At 38.4% G+C, this 18233-nt stretch overlaps 1 protein-coding gene and 1 pseudogene across 2 annotated transcripts in view; both read left to right on the top strand.

Annotated features, from left to right (window-relative positions):
- PPP1R2 (protein phosphatase 1 regulatory inhibitor subunit 2) overlaps positions 1 to 18233 on the top strand; it is a 29296-nt gene extending 11063 nt beyond the window's left edge. The window contains exons 3-6 of one of the 2 annotated variants that reach the window (XM_002758211.6): positions 5823 to 5900; positions 6906 to 7000; positions 12852 to 13019; positions 15414 to 18233. In XM_002758211.6, the coding sequence (XP_002758257.1) occupies positions 5823 to 5900; positions 6906 to 7000; positions 12852 to 13019; positions 15414 to 15460 (388 nt within the window). In that variant the 3' untranslated portion in view covers positions 15461 to 18233. Of the gene's footprint in view, positions 1 to 5822; positions 5901 to 6905; positions 7001 to 12830; positions 13020 to 15413 lie in introns of both variants that reach the window. The other variant, XM_035274943.3, reaches the window with a different exon arrangement.
- On the top strand, positions 7462 to 7579 carry LOC118148199 (U6atac minor spliceosomal RNA; annotated as a pseudogene).

Here is an 18233-nt window from a genome sequence, read left to right as displayed (position 1 = left end):
CAATTTTTTTAGTAATAGAATATGTGTAACTTTAAAATTACGTAACCCATTTCATACATTATAATTGTAGTAGTAAATGTTTATTTGTTGCACCTCAGTGGTTGCTGGTTACTAATGGTGTACATCGACTAGTTTAACTTCCTTGAAATGCCAATGAGATAGGGGCTTGTTTGCTTCCCAAATAGAAATCTGGGGTTTACCCAGTCTCTTTGCAGAGAAGCATAACTGCGTGGATGGTAACTCTTTTGTAACCCACTGAAAGATAGGTGTTTATGTCTTTTTTAACTTAATGTAATATTGTTGTTCAGATACTTATTTGTGATTTTTGGCAGTTTCAAATCTCAGAATTTTCTAAATGAATTGTGAAATTACATGAGGCAGCAGTAACCAGTATGAAGACAGAAACAATGCAGTAAGCATTATGAGAAGATGAAGATTCTAAATAAGTATAGATATCTAATTAAGATAATACCTTGGGCTGGGTGCTGTGGCTCACTCCTCTAATCCCAGCACTTTGGGAGGCCAAGGCAGGCAGATCACCTGAGGTCAGGAGTTCAAGACCAGCCTGGCCAACATGGCAAAACCATGTCTCTACTTAATAAATGAATAAATAGGCCGGGTGCGGTGGCTCAAGCCTTTAATCCTAGCTCTTTGGGAGGCTGAGGCGGGTGAATCATGAGGTCAAGAGATCAAGACCATCCTGGTCAACATGGTGAAACTCCCTCTCTACTAAAAATACAAAAAATTAGCTGGGCATGGTGGCATGTGCCTGTAATCCCAGCTACTCAGGAGGCTGAGGCAGGAGAATTGCCTGAACCCAGGAGGCGGAGGTTGTGGTGAGCCGAGATCGCGCCATTGCACTCCAGCCTGGGTAACAAGAGCAAAACTCTGTCTCAAAAACAAACAAACAAACAAATAAACAAATAAATAAATAAATAAAATTAGCCAGGCATGGAGGGAGGGAGGGAGGGAGGGAGATAGATAGATAGATAGATAGATAGATAGATAAAATAAATAAATAAAATTAGCCAGGCATGGTGGCAGCACCTGTAATCCCAAGGAGGCTGAGGCAGGAGAATGTCTTGAACCTGGGAAGCAGAGGTTGCAGTGAGCCCAGATCGCACCATTTCACTCCAGCCTGGGCAACAAGAACAAAACTCCATCTCAAAAAGAAAAAATAAAAGAAAATACCTTGGCTGGGCATAGTGCGCATGCCTGTAATCTCAGCATTTTGAGATTACAGAGGCAGAGGTGGGAGAATTGCTCCAGGCCAGGAAATCAAGACCAGCCTAAGCAACATAGCAAAACTCTCTGTCTACCAAAAATAAAATAAAAAGTTATTCCCTACCTAACTTGCATTGAAAAAATAAAAGATTTCAAGGATTAAAATATTTTGTTATTGAAATAAGTAGCATAAATCCAGAAGTTACTGTTAAAATAGAGTTAACTGCAGTTTCCATTTGTTCTGTAATGAAAGAATAAAGAGTTAAGAACTATATTTTAAATCAGTGGGTGAAAACTTTAGAAGATAATTTGAAACAGTTTGTTACTAACAAAAATAAAGAGTAACAATAAACATGAAGATAAAGATTGTGATGAGGGTAAAAAAATAATGAAATAGGGACAGATGCTAAAACTCAATACTAATGATATTTGAGTGAAGAAATACATATTTTTGTGGTATTTTTGTATATACCATGGAATATATATAAAAAGGAACAAAATAATGGCATTCACAACAACCTGGTTGGAGTTGGAGACCATTATTCCAAGTGAAATAACCCAGGAATGGAAAACCAGACATCATATTTTTTCACTTATTAGTGGGAGCTAAGCTATGAGGACACAAAGGCATAAGAATGATACAGTGGAGTTTGGGGATGGGGGTGGGAGGGTGGAGAGGGATAAAAGACTACACACTGGGTATGGTGTATACTGCTCTGGTGATGGGTGCACCAAAACCTCAGAAATCACCACTAAAGAGCATATCCATGTAACCAGACATCATTTGTTCCCCAAAAACCTACTGAAATCAAAATAAATAAGTTGAGGGGAAGAAAAAGAATAAAATTACAATTAGTTAAAATAAATACACATGTTAAAAACAGGTTTATATTCTTATTTTTCTCCTAAATTGCAGGTATATACTTTAAGACATAACTTTGAAAAAAAAAAAAAAGATATAGGATCACTATGTTGCCCAGTGCAGTGGCTATTGACCAGCACCATCATAGCACACTACAGCCTGGAACTCCTGGCTCACATGATCCTCCATCTTCTGCCTCTCAAGTAGCTGAGACTATGGGTACACACCACCATGTTCAACTTCTGAAACGTATCTTAAAACCTTTATTGTACTAGCATCCAAAATCAGAGTGTTCTTTCTTTTTAATAAATGTAGTGGGGATCCTTTGCTCGCTTGTGTTAGTTGGGGATAACTATCCTAAAAGAATTAAGATCAGACGTGATTAAAAAAAATAGTTGGGGGGCCGGGGCCTCGCAGCCCGGCAGCCTTGTCAGGCTCAGTCCCTTCCCGAAAAAAAAAATAGTTGAGGCCAGGTATAGTGGCTTAATATCTGTAATCTCAGCACTTTGGGAGCCTGAAGCAAGAGGATCGCTTAGCCTCCCATAGAGCTTTTTTTTTCTGAGACAGAGTCTCACTGTGTCACCCAGGCTGTAGTGCAGTGGCATGATCTCAGCTCACTGCAATCTCCACCTCCCAGGCTCAAGAGATTCTTGTGCCTCAGCCTCCTGAGTAGCTGAGATTATAGGCACCCACTACCACACCTGGCTAAATTTTGTATTTTTAGTAGAGACGGTTTTGCTGTGATAGCCAAGCTGGTCTGGAACTCCTGACCCCAAGTGAACCACCTGCCTCAGCCTTCCAAAGTGCTGGGATTACAGGCATGAGCCACCATGTCTGTCCCCTAAGAACTCTTGCCTAGGAGTTCGAGACCAGCCTGGACAAGAGTGGGACTCCATCTCTACAAAAAAATTCAAAACAAAAACAAAACTGGCCAGGCGCAGTGGCTCACGCCAGTAATCCCAGCACTTGAGATGCTGAGGTGGGCTGTTCAGCTGAGGTCAGGAGTTCAAGACCAGCCTGGCCAACATGGTGAAACCCCATCTCTACTGAAAATACAAAAATATATCCAGGCATGGTGGTGGGAGCCTGTAATCCCAGCTGCTCGGGAGGCTGACGCAGGAGAATTGCTTGAACCTGGTAGGTGGAGGTTGCAGTGAGCCGAGATCGCCCCATTGCACTCCAGTCTGGGCAACCAGAGTGAAACTCTGTCCCAGAAAAAAAAATTATCCAGAGGTGGTGGTGTGTAATTGTAGCCCCAGCTACCTAGGAGGCTGAGGCAGGAGGTTGTTTGAGTGTGGGAGGTTGAAGATGCAGTTAGCCATGATCATAGCACTGCACTCCAGCCTGGTTGACTTGTCTGGAGGGTCAATCAGGAGGGTCAAGACAAGAAGGAGACTTGTCTCATTTTTTTTTTAAATGGGGTCTTGCTCTGTCACCCAGGCTGGAGTGCAATGGTGCGATCTCAGCTCACTGCAACCTCTGCCCCAGGGGTTCAGCTTCCACCCCGGGGGTTCTGCTGCCTTAGCCTCCAAGTAGCTGGGATTACAGGTTCCCACCACCACACCCAGCTAATTTTTGTATTTTTAGTTGAGACGGGATTTCACCATGTTGGTCAGGCTGGTCTCAAACTCCTGCCCTTGTGATTTGCCCGCCTGGGCCTCCCAAAGTGCTGGGATTACAGGCATGAGCCACCGTGCCCGGCCAGAAAAAAAGATTTTCAAAATAGCTATAGTCATTATTTTTTGACTTTTATAAATATAATTTGAATGGTAGGTATTTGCCATTCGAATAACCAGAAAAGTTATTTGGTCCCCAAGTAATTGAGGCTATGTATATGCAGAGATACATGTGCTCTGCTTTTATCAGTTCAATGCTTGGTTTTGTCATTTCCTTCCATGGCTTTTTTTTTTCTTTTGGAGAGTTTTATTTGGCCAGGCATGGTGGCTCATACTTGTAATCCCAGCACGTTAGGAGGCTGAGGCAGGAGGATTGCTTGAGCTCAGGAATTGGAAACAAGCCTGGGCAACATAAAGAGTCCCCATCTCTACGAAAAATAAAAAGGTAAGCCAGGAGTGGTAACACATGCCTGTATTCCCAGCTACACAAGAGGCTTAGGTGGGAGTATCACTTGAGCTCGGGAAATTGAGACTGTAGTGAGCCGTGATGGTGCCACTGCACAGTTGGGTGACAGAGTAAGACCCTATCTCAAAGAAAAAAAAATGTTTTATTTAACTGAAGATGCTTTTTATAGAAACATGTCTTATTACCTAAGAATCTCACAGTTAGTATATAAGAAATTACTGTTTTAGATACATGTACATATATAAACATAATTCATCAGTAAATTTTATAACTAGAATTTTCTGTAGAACAGTTCTATAAATTAACAAAATGTTCATTTTACCCTGCTCTGCTTAATTAAACTCAATAACATAGATCAGCTTATTTCAACTCCCTTAGAAAAAAGAGCATCATCTAAACTGTAGGACTTAATCTATCACCTTAATTAACCAGGAAATATATAAACTGGCAGTATTTTATAAGTAGCTGAGTTCTGCTTTATATACTTTCCAGTGGCTAAGAGTTAAGGATGCCCATTTTTGCACTGAAGTGGGGAGCACATTTTTCATTAGAGGGTAGAGTGAGAACGCTAAATAGCTTGTAAACTTCTGAATCAGGTCTTTAGGATCTAATTTTGTTATTTTACCCAGTCTTGCATCTGCATAGATCATCTGTCTGTATCTTAAGATTGATGTAGAAATGCATGTTCTAAAACCAGACAGAATTTACTTTGCATTACTTGTTCCCTCCCACTGGATGGAATAATTGGAACTTTGACGTTCCCCACCCCCACCAAGGTCATTTGTGTTTTCAGTACAGTTGTTCCTCATTAGCCATGGAGGTTTCAGGACCTCCCTAAGATACCAAAATCCTCGATACTCAAGTCTCTCTGATATAAAATGGCATTGTAGATGTATATCATCTATGCACATCCTCCTGTATACTTTAAGTCATCTATGTTACTTATATTAGCTCATAAAATGTAAATACTATGCAAACAGGTTTTACATGCTATATGATTTAGGGAATAATAATAAGAAAAAAGTCTACGTGTTTAATACAGATGAAATTTTTCTTTTCTCCAGCTGTTTTCTTTTTCTTTTTTGAGATGGAGTTTCGCTCTTGCTGGAGTGCAATGGTGAGATCTCGGCTCACCGCAACCTCCGCCTCCTGGGTTCAAGCAATTCTCCTGCCTCAGCCTCCCAAGTAGCTGGGACTACAGGCATGCGCCACCATGCCCAGCTAATTTTTTGTATTTTTAGTAGAGATGGGGTTTTACCATGTTGACCACGATGGTCTCAATCTCTTGACCTTGTGATCCACCCACCTTAGCCTCCCAAAGTGCTAAGATTATAGGCATAAGCCACTGTGCCCAGCCCTCTCTGGCTATTTTTAATCCACAGTTGGTTGAATTTATGAATGTGGATCCTGTGGATATGGCAGGCAGACTGTATATTTTTCTCTTAATCATTTGGAGTCTTTTCTTGATTGGGTGCTGTACTTTTAAGTATTTGTATTGAATAGGAATGATTTAAAGTTAAACCTCAAAGATTTAACAACAGAGCTATAAATATATCGATATATTAAGTAGGTTGATAGAATTGTTTTTCTACCTTGTTTTTGTGGCTGACAATTTATGTTTCAGGTATTAATTACAATGTGCTTGTCATACTAGTATGATGGGTGATGATGAAGATGCATGTAGTGATACAGAGACCACTGAAGCCATGGCACCAGATGTCTTAGCCAAGAAGTAAGTGCTAATGACTGTAACACATTTCACTTATGCAGTTTTTAATTGTGCAGAGTTAAAAGCATTTTACATTGCTTTCCCTATGTAAGTGTAAATAAAAGGCTGTTTATCAAAATGTTTTATGCCAACTTCTTTTCCTTTTTTTCCCCTTTTTTCACCCTCTGAGTCTCCAACTTTTTTATACTCTTGTCTCTTAATTAAAATAAAGGTATGTAGGTGGCAAGAAGACGAGAGTACATGAACACAGGATTCCCTGTGGGTATTTTTGTTTGTTTTTTGAGACAGAGTCTCACTCTGTCATTCAGGTTGGAGTTCAGTGGTATGATCTTGGCTCACTGCAACCTCCACCTCCCAGGTTCAAGCAATTCTCATGCCTCAGCCTCCCCAGTAGTAGCTGGGATTACAGGCGCATGCCACCACGCCTGGCTAATTTTTGTATTTTTAGTAGATACAAGGTTTTGCCATATTGGCCAGGCTGGTCTCGAACTCCTGACCTCAAGAGGTCCGCTGGCCTCAGCCTCCCAGAGTTCTGGGATTACAGGCATGAATCACCGAGCGTGGCCCCTGCCTCCTGTTTTTAAAGGTAGCAGTGAGAAAGGCAAAAATAAGTTAATTCATTAAAAGCTCTCTTCCTTTGCTGCTTATTGACTTCTGGCACCCATTCCACTGTTCTTGTTGCTTACTGGTTTCTATGCCCATTTCTACTTTTTTTGTTGTTGAGACAGTCTTGTTCTGTCACTCAGATTGGAGCGCAGAGGCACAGTTACAGCCTCAAACTCCTGGGCTTAACCAGTCCTCCCACCTCGGCCTTCTGAGTATCTAGGACTGCAGGTGTACACGACCATGCCCAGCCCATTGCTGCTCTCTTGCTTTTGATTTTCCTCATCAGGTTATAGCTAGCACATAAATGATCTTTAGATGTTTTTGTAAGAGTCAACAGTGAAATAAGATTCTTTAATAATATCAAAACATTACTTAATTTATTTGTGCATGATTGTTGCATAGATTAGCTGCTGCTGAAGGCTTGGAGCCTAAGTATCGGATTCAGGAACAAGAAAGCAGTGGAGATGAGGATAGTGACCTCTCACCTGAAGAACGAGGTAGTTAATTTCCTTTCCTGCTTTCAGCATGATGCTAATAGTTTTTGCTAAGATAAATCTGTTATTTGGAAGATTGGCAAATGGTTTTCATTTTGGGGACACAGGGGAGGAAAATGAAAGCAATCTTTATAATTCAGATACTACTTGTGTGTTTTGTTGTATAGTAGTTTTTTACCCCTGATTTTGAGAATATGGGGAAGTATTACCATCTTTAAAGTAATTATAAGTATTATTTTCTTTGTACTTTTTAGTGCAGAGTAGATAGTAAATACTTCTTAAATCAGTGCTTTTTAAGTCATTGAGTGTTTGGATGGTCTTAAAGTACATAGCTGAAAGAGCTAATTTCCCATTGCTTATACTTTTTCTGTTGTTAGGCAGTGGTGCAACATACCAAATGAACCAAGATGATCAGATGCAGAGTGAAGGTCTTTATTAGGTCTTATCAATGAAAAGGAGCAGTGGTGTCCTAGGAAAGGAGATGGAGACAGCCCTCCCCTTAACAGGGATGGAAGAGGGTCTTTTAGGCCATTCAGCACATACACATTTAAGGCATTGCTGCCTGCTCATGTTTTCTGTTTTCATAAGTAAAGGTGCTTATCTATGGAGGCTGGAAGAGAAGGAATGTATCTTATCTTATTGCATTTTAATACTTTTTGATTCATGTGAATGTAGAATGTAACCTTTTGTTTTTGTTTTTGAGATGGAGTCTTGCTTTGTTGCCCAGGCTAGAATGCAGTGGTGCCATCTTGGGTCACTGCAGCCTCCGCCTCCTGGGTTCAAGAGATTCTCCTGCCTTAGCCTCCCAAGTAGCTGGGATTACAGGTGCCCGCTACTGTGCCTGGCTAATTTTTTTGTAGTTTTATTGGAGATGGGGTTTCACCATCTTGGCCAAGCTGGTCTCGAACTCCTGACCTTGTGCTTCAACCGCCTCCGCCTTCCAAAGTGTTGGGATTACAGGCGTGAGCCACCACACCCAGCATGTATAATCTTTTTAAGAATTTAAAAATTGTGTATAGCTTCTTTGCAACTATTTTTAAAGGAAAATCCAAGCCTATGGATAGAGGGGAAAGATACAAGAAAAGAGCATACAAAAAAGGAAGAAGGAAAATACACTAGAAACCTACTTGAAGTTTTTCAGTATAGGCACTACCTATACTATACCTATACAGTGAAGAAGTTGAGAAACTTTAGAATGAAGGCTCCAGGATCTTTGTCATGTGTAGCTGCTAAGGTATCATTTGCTAGTCTTTCCTGTTATCTTCAGAATATAGCCAGTTCAACAGAACTGTGATGATCTGAGCCTAATACTTGTACGAGAGAAATTTTACTTGTAGCATATTCTCAAGTTGTATTGTATCTCTTCAACTTTCAGACACTTCCAGTTGATTTTTCCAAAATATATTCCAAAAGATCCTTAAAAAGTATTTCAAATAGAAATAGTTTCTGGAGTCTGTTTCCTTGTTGCTCTCTAAAAACATGATCTATTGAGAATAAGGAATTTTTCATTAATATATACTGTCAGTTTTAACTGAGGGATCGGTTTCTCAAGTTGTAATTCCATGAGTCAACCAGCAGGGGGAGCCATTTGACCAATTATAATTTCATTAATTTCCATTGGTGGGGTTATTGAATTATATAGATATTACATGGCTGGAAATTTGTTGTCTGTTGACATTGGACAGCTTAGGGAGAAAAATTGTAACTCACAGCATAGCAATTAATATTATTGTCTATGGAGACAGGCAAACCTAAGCTTATGCTCCAGGTATGCCACTAGGCTAATTTGCTTAATTTCTCTGAGACTCAGTTTTCTGATTTCTAAATTGGAAGCTGTAAAAATATTTTGGTGACTATTAAATGAGTTAAAGCATTTAAAGCACTTAGCACTGATCTTGGTATATTGTGAGTACTCACTGAATATTAACTTTTAACAACTTAATAAAGATATTCCCCCATAAAAAGTAAAAGTAGGTGCCAGGTGCGGTGGCTCCCAGCACTTTGGGAGGCCGAGACCGGTGGATCACAAGGTCAAGAGATCGAGACCATCCTGGTCAACATAGTGAAAACCCGTCTCTACTAAAAATACAAAAATTAGCTGGGCATGGTGGCGTGTGCCTGTAGTCCCAGCTGCTCGGGAGGCTGAGGCAGGAGAATTGCCTGAACCCAGGAGACAGAGGTTGCGGTGAACCAAGATCATGCCATTGCACTCCAGCCTGGGTAACAAGAGTGAAACTCTGTCTCAAAAAAAAAAAATGATATAAATAGTTGTGTACATGGCAGAATGTTTCCTGGATGTTCATAGACTTACTATTTAAACTGGGTAATTATAATTATAGTTCTATCAAACAATAGACATAAACAGACTGCTGCCCTGGGCAAAATGGGATATATAATCATCCTAACAACATCTTAAGTGAAAAAAACAGCCTGTACTTCAATGTGTGATTCATTTTTAGGAAATACATTTTTTTAGAAAAAGTCTAGAGTTAATGTGGTTTTCAAAATCTAAAATGTATTTAATTCAACAGATATTATACACCCACTTTACATTAAAATGTTGGAATTGTGATTTCCAAATGAAGAAATTGAGTGTTTTCTTTTTTAAGTTTCTACTATGAACATGTGTTATTTTCTAATGAGGAAAAGTGTTACCTTCTTTGTAAATTTACCTGTGGTAGTCAAGGCAACTAGAATCTAGTTTTTTTTTTTTTTTTTGAGACAGAGTTTTGCTGTCGTTTCCCAAGAAACAGTGGTGCAATGTCAGCTCATTGCAGCCTCCACCTACCAGGTTCAAGCGATTCTGCTGCCTCAGCCTGAAGTAGTTGGGATTACAGGCGCCTGCCACCATGTCCAGCTAATGTTTTATATTTTTAGTAAAGACAGGGTTTCACCATGTTGGCCAGGCTGGTCTCGAACTTCTGACCTCAGGTGATCCACCCGCCTTGGCCTCCCAAAGTGCTGGGATTACAGGGGTGAGCAACTGCACCCAGCCTCATTTTTATTTTTTAATACTGCTTTTACGTTATCTGAATACTTGAACTGTATCACTGAAAATGAGTCATGATCATGATGGCTGGTTCAAGTATGACAGTGTTTACAACTAATTGGTCACAGCTAGTTACAGATTTCTTTGTTCCTTTTCCACTCCCCCTACTTCACTTGACTAGCCTAAAGACATTTTTTTAGTTAGGAGAATTTGGTCTTTTTGCTGGTCCCTCTCCCCCTCTGCCCCCCACCCTCAGTTTTACTTCTCTCTGTAACATGTCATCCCTCAAGAGCAAAACAAATCACAAAAGTTATTTATAAGTAGAAAAGAGAGATGCCTGGCAAGATCTTCATTAAAATATTTCAATGACAAAAAAGCACAGAGGTCGGATGCTGGGGCTCATGCCTGTAATCTCAGGAGTTCAAGACCAGCCTGGGCAATATGGCAAGACCCTATCTCTTCAAAAAATTTTAAAAATTAGCTGGGCATGGTGGTACATGACTGTGGTCCCAGTTATTGGGGAGGCTGAGATGGGAGGATCGGCTGAGATCTTGGTAATTTGAAAGAAGTGTTTATAGATTAATGAAATGGAGGTTAGTTTCAGAACTGTCTCTCTCTCAACCCAAGTAGAGGATGTAAAATGATCAATGAATAGTGACACAAACTTTTTATTTTAATATAAATTTAAAAAAATATAAGTATAGATGTTGTTTAAAATTTTTAGGGAATTAGAGGACATTAAGAAAATATTGGCCAGGTGCAGTGGCTCACATCTGTAACCCCAGCATTTTGGGAGACCAAGGCAGGCCAACTCCTGACTTGAGGTCAGGAGTTCAAGACCATCCTGACCAACATGGTGAAACCCCATCTCTACTAAAAAACAACAAAAAAAGTACTTTGGAGGCCAGGTGTGGTGGCACACACCTGTAGTTCCGACTACTTGGGAGGCTGAGGTAGGAGGATTGCTTGAGCCCAGAAAGTGGAAGTGAGCCTGGGCAACAGTGAGATCTCATTTCTAAAAATTAAAATGAAAATAAAAGAAGAAGGTCCTTTAAATAGCCTTATTGAGGGATATCTCTGCTTCTTAAAAAATAAATAAATACATTTTTGAGATAGGATCTTGCTGTGTCAACCCAGGCTGGAGTGCAGTGGCATAGTCGTGGCTCACTGTAGCCTTAGTCTTCTAAGCTCAGCCGATCCTCCCATCTCAGCCTCCCCAATAACTGGGACCACAGTCATGTACCACCATGCCCAGCTAATTTTTAAAATTTTTTGAAGAGATAGGGTCTTGCCATGTTGCCCAGGCTGGTCTTGAACTCCTGAGATGACAGGCATGAGCCCCAGCATCTGACCTCTGTGCTTTTTTGTCATTGAAATATTTTAATGAAATTTTTAATTAAACAATGGTGTTGCTTACGCCTGTAATCCCAGCACTTTTGGAGGCCTTGGTGGGCCGTTCAGCTGAGGTCAGGAGTTCCCAGCCTGGCCAACATGGTGAAACCCCATCTTTAATAATACAAAAATTAGCTGGGAGTGATGGCACACGCCTATAATCCCAGCTACTCGGGAAGCTGAGGCAGGAGAATCGCTTGAACCCAGGAGGCTAAGTTTGCAGTGAGCCAAGATTGCGACATTGCACTCCTGTCTGGGCAATAAGAGTGAAACTCCATCTCAAAAACAAAAAAAAGAAAGAAAAAAAATAAAAAACAATGGTGAATTATTTTAATGCTGTTCATTGATAACATAGCTGGCAATTTTATATTGATCCCCCCCCTTTATGTTTTTTTGGTTTTTTAAATTTTCTGGTCTAAGAAAGTTAAAAACCTTAAAATTATTTATTCATAAGTAGTTGTTCTTTAAGGAGAAACTATTAATAAAATGTGATCAGTTTTGTTGAGTTGCTGCCAGCCTTATGTTTCTATGGTAAAGACTAGCATGAGGCCGGGCACAGTGGCTCAAGCCTATAATCACAGCACTTTGGGAGGCTGAGGCGGGTGGATCACGAGGTCAAGAGATCGAGACCATCCTGGTCAACAAGGTGAAACACCGTCTCTACTAAAAATACAAAAATTAGCTGGGCATGGTGGCGCACACCTGTAGTCCCAGCTACTCAGGAAGCTGAGGCAGGAGAATTGCCTGAACCCAGGAGGCAGAGGTTGCGGTGAGCCGAGATCGTGCCATTGCACTCCAGCCTGGGTAACAAGAGCAAAACTCCATCTCAAAAAAAAAAAGACTAACATGAAAGAATAATTTGGAGTCACTTCACCATTCCTTTATAATAGTTTTTCTTATTACTCTGAAAATGAGGTTATGTTTTTAGCCAGCAGTGTCTTAAATCCTGGCAGTTTCTTAACAGATAAGAATTGTTTTAAAGGATTTTTTTTCTTAATTATAAAAATAGAAAATAATAAAGTAAAGCCACGTCATCGTTCCTTGACTCCGAATTAACCACTGTTAATTGCTGAGTCTCATTTTTGTCTCTGTGTGTGTATGTGACAGGCATTGTACGTAATAAATATAGTATATAGTGTTGGAATTGCTTTTTTTTCACCATTCAACTCTTTCTGGATAATTTTCCCATATCTTTAAACTTTTTTCACAAATATAATTTCTAATGGCTGGATATATTTCTGTTCTTCCATCGAGATGACCTTGAGGTGAATGCCAAATAGTAAATATTTTAAATTCTACAGGCCCAGTGGTCTCTATTACAAACTACTCAACTCTGCCATTGAACACAAAAGCAGCCTTAAGCATGACAAAAACAAATGAGCATGACTGTTTTAATAAAATTTTATTTATAAAATGGGCATGGGCCTGAACCTTGACGTAAAACCTCCAAAGCTTACGTTTTGCATCTTATAGAAAAAAAGCGACAATTTGAAATGAAAAGGAAGCTTCACTACAATGAAGGACTTAATATCAAACTAGCTAGACAATTAATTTCAAAAGACCTACATGATGATGACGAAGATGAAGAAATGTTAGAGACTGCAGATGGAGAAAGCATGAATATTGAAGAATCAAATCAAGGTTAGATGTTTTCAAAATGTCACTGAGTTTTGTAATGCTGTGCCTAAGATAATATACTTTATTTTGCTTTAAACTTGTAAAAAAAAAAAAGCAGACAATTTTGCTGAGATTCACTTTGTAATACCAAATGTCTCTAAAATGTTAACGCCGTGGCCAGTTTCAGTATAAGCAGAGTTGATTTGATTTTAGATCTTATGCTTTGTTATACGGCTTTTTTTATGGTTTACTGGTCTTTAGGCAAGGATGTTTGTCTTCATATTAAGCTATATTTTGTTTTGAATGTTTTAGGTCATGTTGTATTTGTCATAACAATCTAAAGTTTAAAAAGTTTTAAAGGAAACACATTTTTAGTATGGCAGATTTGTTTTTACATCCTTTAGTTAGAAAGTATGTCATATCTTTCCAATGCTGTTTCTTTTGACTGTTGGATTGACAAGTTATTTGGCTGTTTTTATTTCGTTTTGTTTTGTTTTAAAGTCTTGGACACCCAGTCCCTGCAGCCTAGCAACTCCTGATCTGTCATAGGAAATAGGTTTTATTTTTTAGGAACTGTTATTCTGGTTTCTAACGAAGGTGAATCTTCTGCACCATTAATGAAGATTTTTTTTGTGCCCACTACCTACTCCTTGTACTTAACAAACTTCATGCTTTTTATTGGAGGTGTAATTTACTTTATTTGTGGTGCCTAGAATGGTTAAGTATTAGGAAAGTATAGAATTATTACCATTTTGGTAAGTATAATATGAAATATGAATAATTCTATGATACAGCTTGATGAGTCACTGTCTCATAGTGTCAGGATTACAATACTTATTTTATAATATGTTTTAGCCTTTTAGTCTATTTCATGTATCCTTTCATTTCCATTATATATTCTATTGTCTTTTGAACTTATATTTAACTTGAGCAAATTTCATCTTAAGTAGTAGCGGTTACATGTTTCTCTTATTTATTTTAAAATCTGTCATCTACTTTTATTTTTAATTTTTTTTTTTTTTTTTTTTTTTGAGACGGAGTTTTGCTGTTGTTACCCAGGCTGGAGTGCAATGGCACGATCTCGGCTCACTGCAACCTCCGCCTTCTGGGTTCAGGCAATTCTCCTGCCTCAGCCTCCTGAGTAGCTGGGATTACAGGCACACACCACCATGCCCAGCTTATTTTTTTGTATTTTTAGTAGAGACGGGGTTTCACCATGTTGGCCAGGATGGCCTCAATCCCTTGACCTCGTGATTCACCTGCCTCGGCCTCCCAAAGTGCTGGGATTACAGGCTTGAGCCACCGCGCCTGGCCTTATTTTTTATTTGTTAAAGAGGCAGAGTGTCACTGTTGGCCAGGCTGGTCTTGAACATTTCTCCTGCCTCAGCCTCCCAAAGTTCTGAGATTACAGCTGTGAGCCACCACACCCAGCCTGTTCACCATTTGTGAATTACCTAGCTCCTAATTGCCCTGAGGTCTGTGTTTCCCATTTTAGCTATATGTTGATGGATTCTTTAAATGTATTCAACTAAATGTGTCTTTGATTATAGCTTTTCAGCAACTTTTACTCAGATTTTCAATATCAGCTCTTAGGGACTAGGAATACGTTTCATTTGCTGCTGGAAATTTGCACCAGTACTGCTACCACTGTGCCAGTTTAAAGGTTTTTTGCTGTTGTTGTTATTGTTTTTCTTTTTTTTAAATAACTGGCATTTTGACCATTTCTGCTTATAAGGTGTTACATTTCACACATTTAGTACATAAATATATTTCTTTACGTTTAATAGAGAATTAAAATTTTGTATTCGCTCAGTGCCTGATTTTTCTTCACTGGAGAAGAAGTACACCTTTCAAAGGAGTATATCCTGCTTAGCATTATAAAACCCACAAGAATAGGATGCTACTTAGGGAAATGAGTACCTTATTTATCCCCTACCCTTTTTGGGCGTTTAACATTTTAACAGCTTTTAAAATCGCCAAGTTCTGTAGAACCCATTTGTTTTTGGGCAATGTCAGTCTCTTCCCTTCCCTCTGTTTCCCCCATTCACACAGTTCATTGGAGAAAAATGACATGCTGGACTCTGAGGTAATATTTTATAGCTTTGAGGTAATAAATGTAAATCTTTTTATAGCTCTGGATATTTGAGTTGTCGTAAACAATTACCTTTCCACTTGTGAGTTACAGACATGCTCAATCTGAAACCTGTTTGTTTTATCAGCAAGTAGACACTTACATTCTTTAGAATATTTAGGGGAGTATACAGATTCTTCCATTTCAGTCTAAATCAGCCTACATGAAATATACCTTATTTGTTTTAAATTTTTATATTTGCTTATCATCCATGCTAGTAGAAGAGAACTTCAGCCAGGGTTGACAATATATAACAAATTATGTTGACTTTTCTTTTATCTTTGCAGGATCTACTGCAAGTGACCAACAGCAAAACAAATCACAAAGTTCATAGAAGAGATCATTCAACACTGCAAATGTTTGTTAGATATAAACCCTGTGACTATAATACATTGCTTCTTGTTCTCCACAATTCATGACCTTAAGTACCAAAATGCATACCAGTTATTACATATTGCCAAGAATTAAATGATAACCCTAGAGACTGATTAGACTGAAAATGCCTAATTGATATATATATTCTTGTGCCTAGTACTTTACCACAAATACAGTGTAAGATCGTCAGTCCAAAACTGCATTACTTTTATAAAAACACTGGCTAATTTGTAAAAGATATTATATAGCTTTTTATGCTTTAGAGGTTAAACAATATCTTTGGGGGGGGACTAATTTATTTTCATCATTCTTAATGTGGTGGTAGCTCTTATAAAGTTTGTTGATTTGTTGGTTTGGTTTTTTTTTTAATCAAAAGCTAGTTGAACAACAGGATATATAGACTGATAAATATTCAGGCTGAATAGTATTTTAACACTTGTCTTCAACTTGTCTGTTTAATTGAAAAGGATTATAAGAGTGACTGTTGCATTTTCTGACCTATTACCTTTAAAACTCCTGTTGCGTTTCTTTGTATTTACAGGGAAAGGACTGAACTTTTTCTCATCGAAACTAGCTTTTTCCCCCTACAAATAAATTATCCGGTTAAACTTGCACTAATGTCTGCTCTGTTTTTTGTTTTTTAATGTTTTTGGTACACTGGGCAGACTTCAGAGCAGTTTTTTAAAAAATAAATATTCTAGTAGCTCTCTTAGCATTCCCTTTAAATACCTGTCTTAACCTCCTGCTTTTATTTCCTACTCCTTTCCACGGGTACACACACAATCCTTTACCTTTTAAAGGATCATTAAGATTGTCGTGACATTAAGAACCCTTTCTCTCACTCACTCTTCTGTCATTTGCTGCAATACTGAAATTCTTATTTTAACCATCAATGCCTATTAATTATTTAATACATGAAGAAAATAGATTGAGTAGCAGCAGTACTGTAGGTGGGAAATACAGTTTAACTGATGAATTTCTAACCTCTCTGACTTACAGCTTGCTAATTAAATTGCTATTTGTTTGTCTGGCTTAATTAGACTTAAGAAAACAACTAACTGAGGGGTGTTTTTGTTTTTTGAGGGTTTTTTTTTTTTTGCATGAGGAGAGAATTATATGTAACCAGTGATATGATTATTCCTGAATGTACAGACAGAAGTAAGCCTGGACGTTGTTTACTTTAAAAACTTAAGTCCCTGCTTTAAGGGAATATGATAACGTATGCTATGACAAATGTACTTTATTCTTCTAACACAGTAAGAATTACTTGGAATTTTTTTCTGAAATGAAGTTCAGGAAAGCCTGTGTTTCTTGTTTTAGTGATGGTTTCATTTCTAGCCATACAATTCATAGATTGTATACAATTTTTGTTAGTACCAAAATAATCTGTTATATGAACAGACTTCTAAAATAATTTCTGTATATTATATATATAAGAAGGCTTTTATTGAACAGCTTATCTTCCACTTGCAAGTTTATGGAAATATCAATATATCAAAATAAATAAAAAGTGGGAGAATTCTTTGCTGTTAGAAGAATGTGCTTATATTTTGTTTTTCAATGGGATATAATCAGAGTACTGCAGTATTCTACTAAACATTTCAGCTAGTATACCACTGATTTAGAAACAAAACTGTTATCTCTGCTTTCTGAATTTAGAATGTTGGGATTGCCTGTTTAAATCTGTTTGGGAGGACGTAGAGATTAAGTCTGTACACATGTGTGCACATATATTCATGCACCCTCTTGATTTTGGTTTTCTCGTTTTTGAGTTCTTAGAAAGCATCCACATACTTTTTTTTTTTTTTGTAGAAGTAGCTGTTGTAGAGTGAAGAAAAGGATAAGACTTTAAACAGTTGATTCTTTTTGTGTTTTCTACAAACTGTTTTTTGAAATTTAAATCACAAGCAAACTCACTTTGTGGTTTTTAGAAAGTAGATGATAATTTCAGAGGAGTAAGCCGTGCCGTTTGCCAAACAGCATGCTCAGTGGGATCTTAGGTAGCCAAGTGAAGCTGAGAAAAGGAATTTTCAAGTAAAAAGTTGCTAATTGACATGGTATGAACTAGTCAAAATATGAACCATTATGGTTCAAGTTAGATTTTCTTCTAGAGAGATGGAGCTGAATGTTCAGTTCTAGCCAAGGTGGATTTTACATTCAACTTTTTAGTATTTATTTTTTTGGGGGGGGGGGCGTTGTTTATTTTGAGATGAAGTTTCACTTTGTCATGGAGGCTGGAGTGCAGTGGCTTGATCTCGTGCTCACTGCAACCACTGCTGCCTGGTTCAAGTGATTCTCCTGCCTTAGCTTCCCATGTAGCTGGGATTACAGGCTCCTGCCACCGTGCCTGTTGTATTTTTTGTAGAGATGGGGGTTTCACCATCTTGGCCAGGCTGGTCTTGAACTCCTGACCTTGTGATCCATCCACTTTGGCCTTCCAAAGTGCTGGGATTACAGGCATGAGCCACTGCACCTGGTTTACTTTCAACTTTTTAATCAATATCACTTTCTGTGCTTAACTCTTTGGTGTTACCTTGTCTGTTTCCATTTGTCTAAAATTCTGCAGGGATGACTAAAATTTGACATAATGGTATAAATGGATTGTTAAGGGTAACTTTAAGTTGAAGATTAAAGCAAGATCCCGTTTTCCCCATGACTTTGATTTTGTTTACATTTTTCCCTTTAAGTTAGTATACACTACACATACTGTAATAAAATGTAATATGACAGTT

The sequence above is a fragment of the Callithrix jacchus genome, chromosome 15 (assembly GCF_049354715.1).
Source record: "Callithrix jacchus isolate 240 chromosome 15, calJac240_pri, whole genome shotgun sequence".
Lineage (NCBI taxonomy): Eukaryota > Metazoa > Chordata > Mammalia > Primates > Cebidae > Callithrix > Callithrix jacchus.
This window is presented reverse-complemented; position numbering and strand designations above follow the sequence as displayed.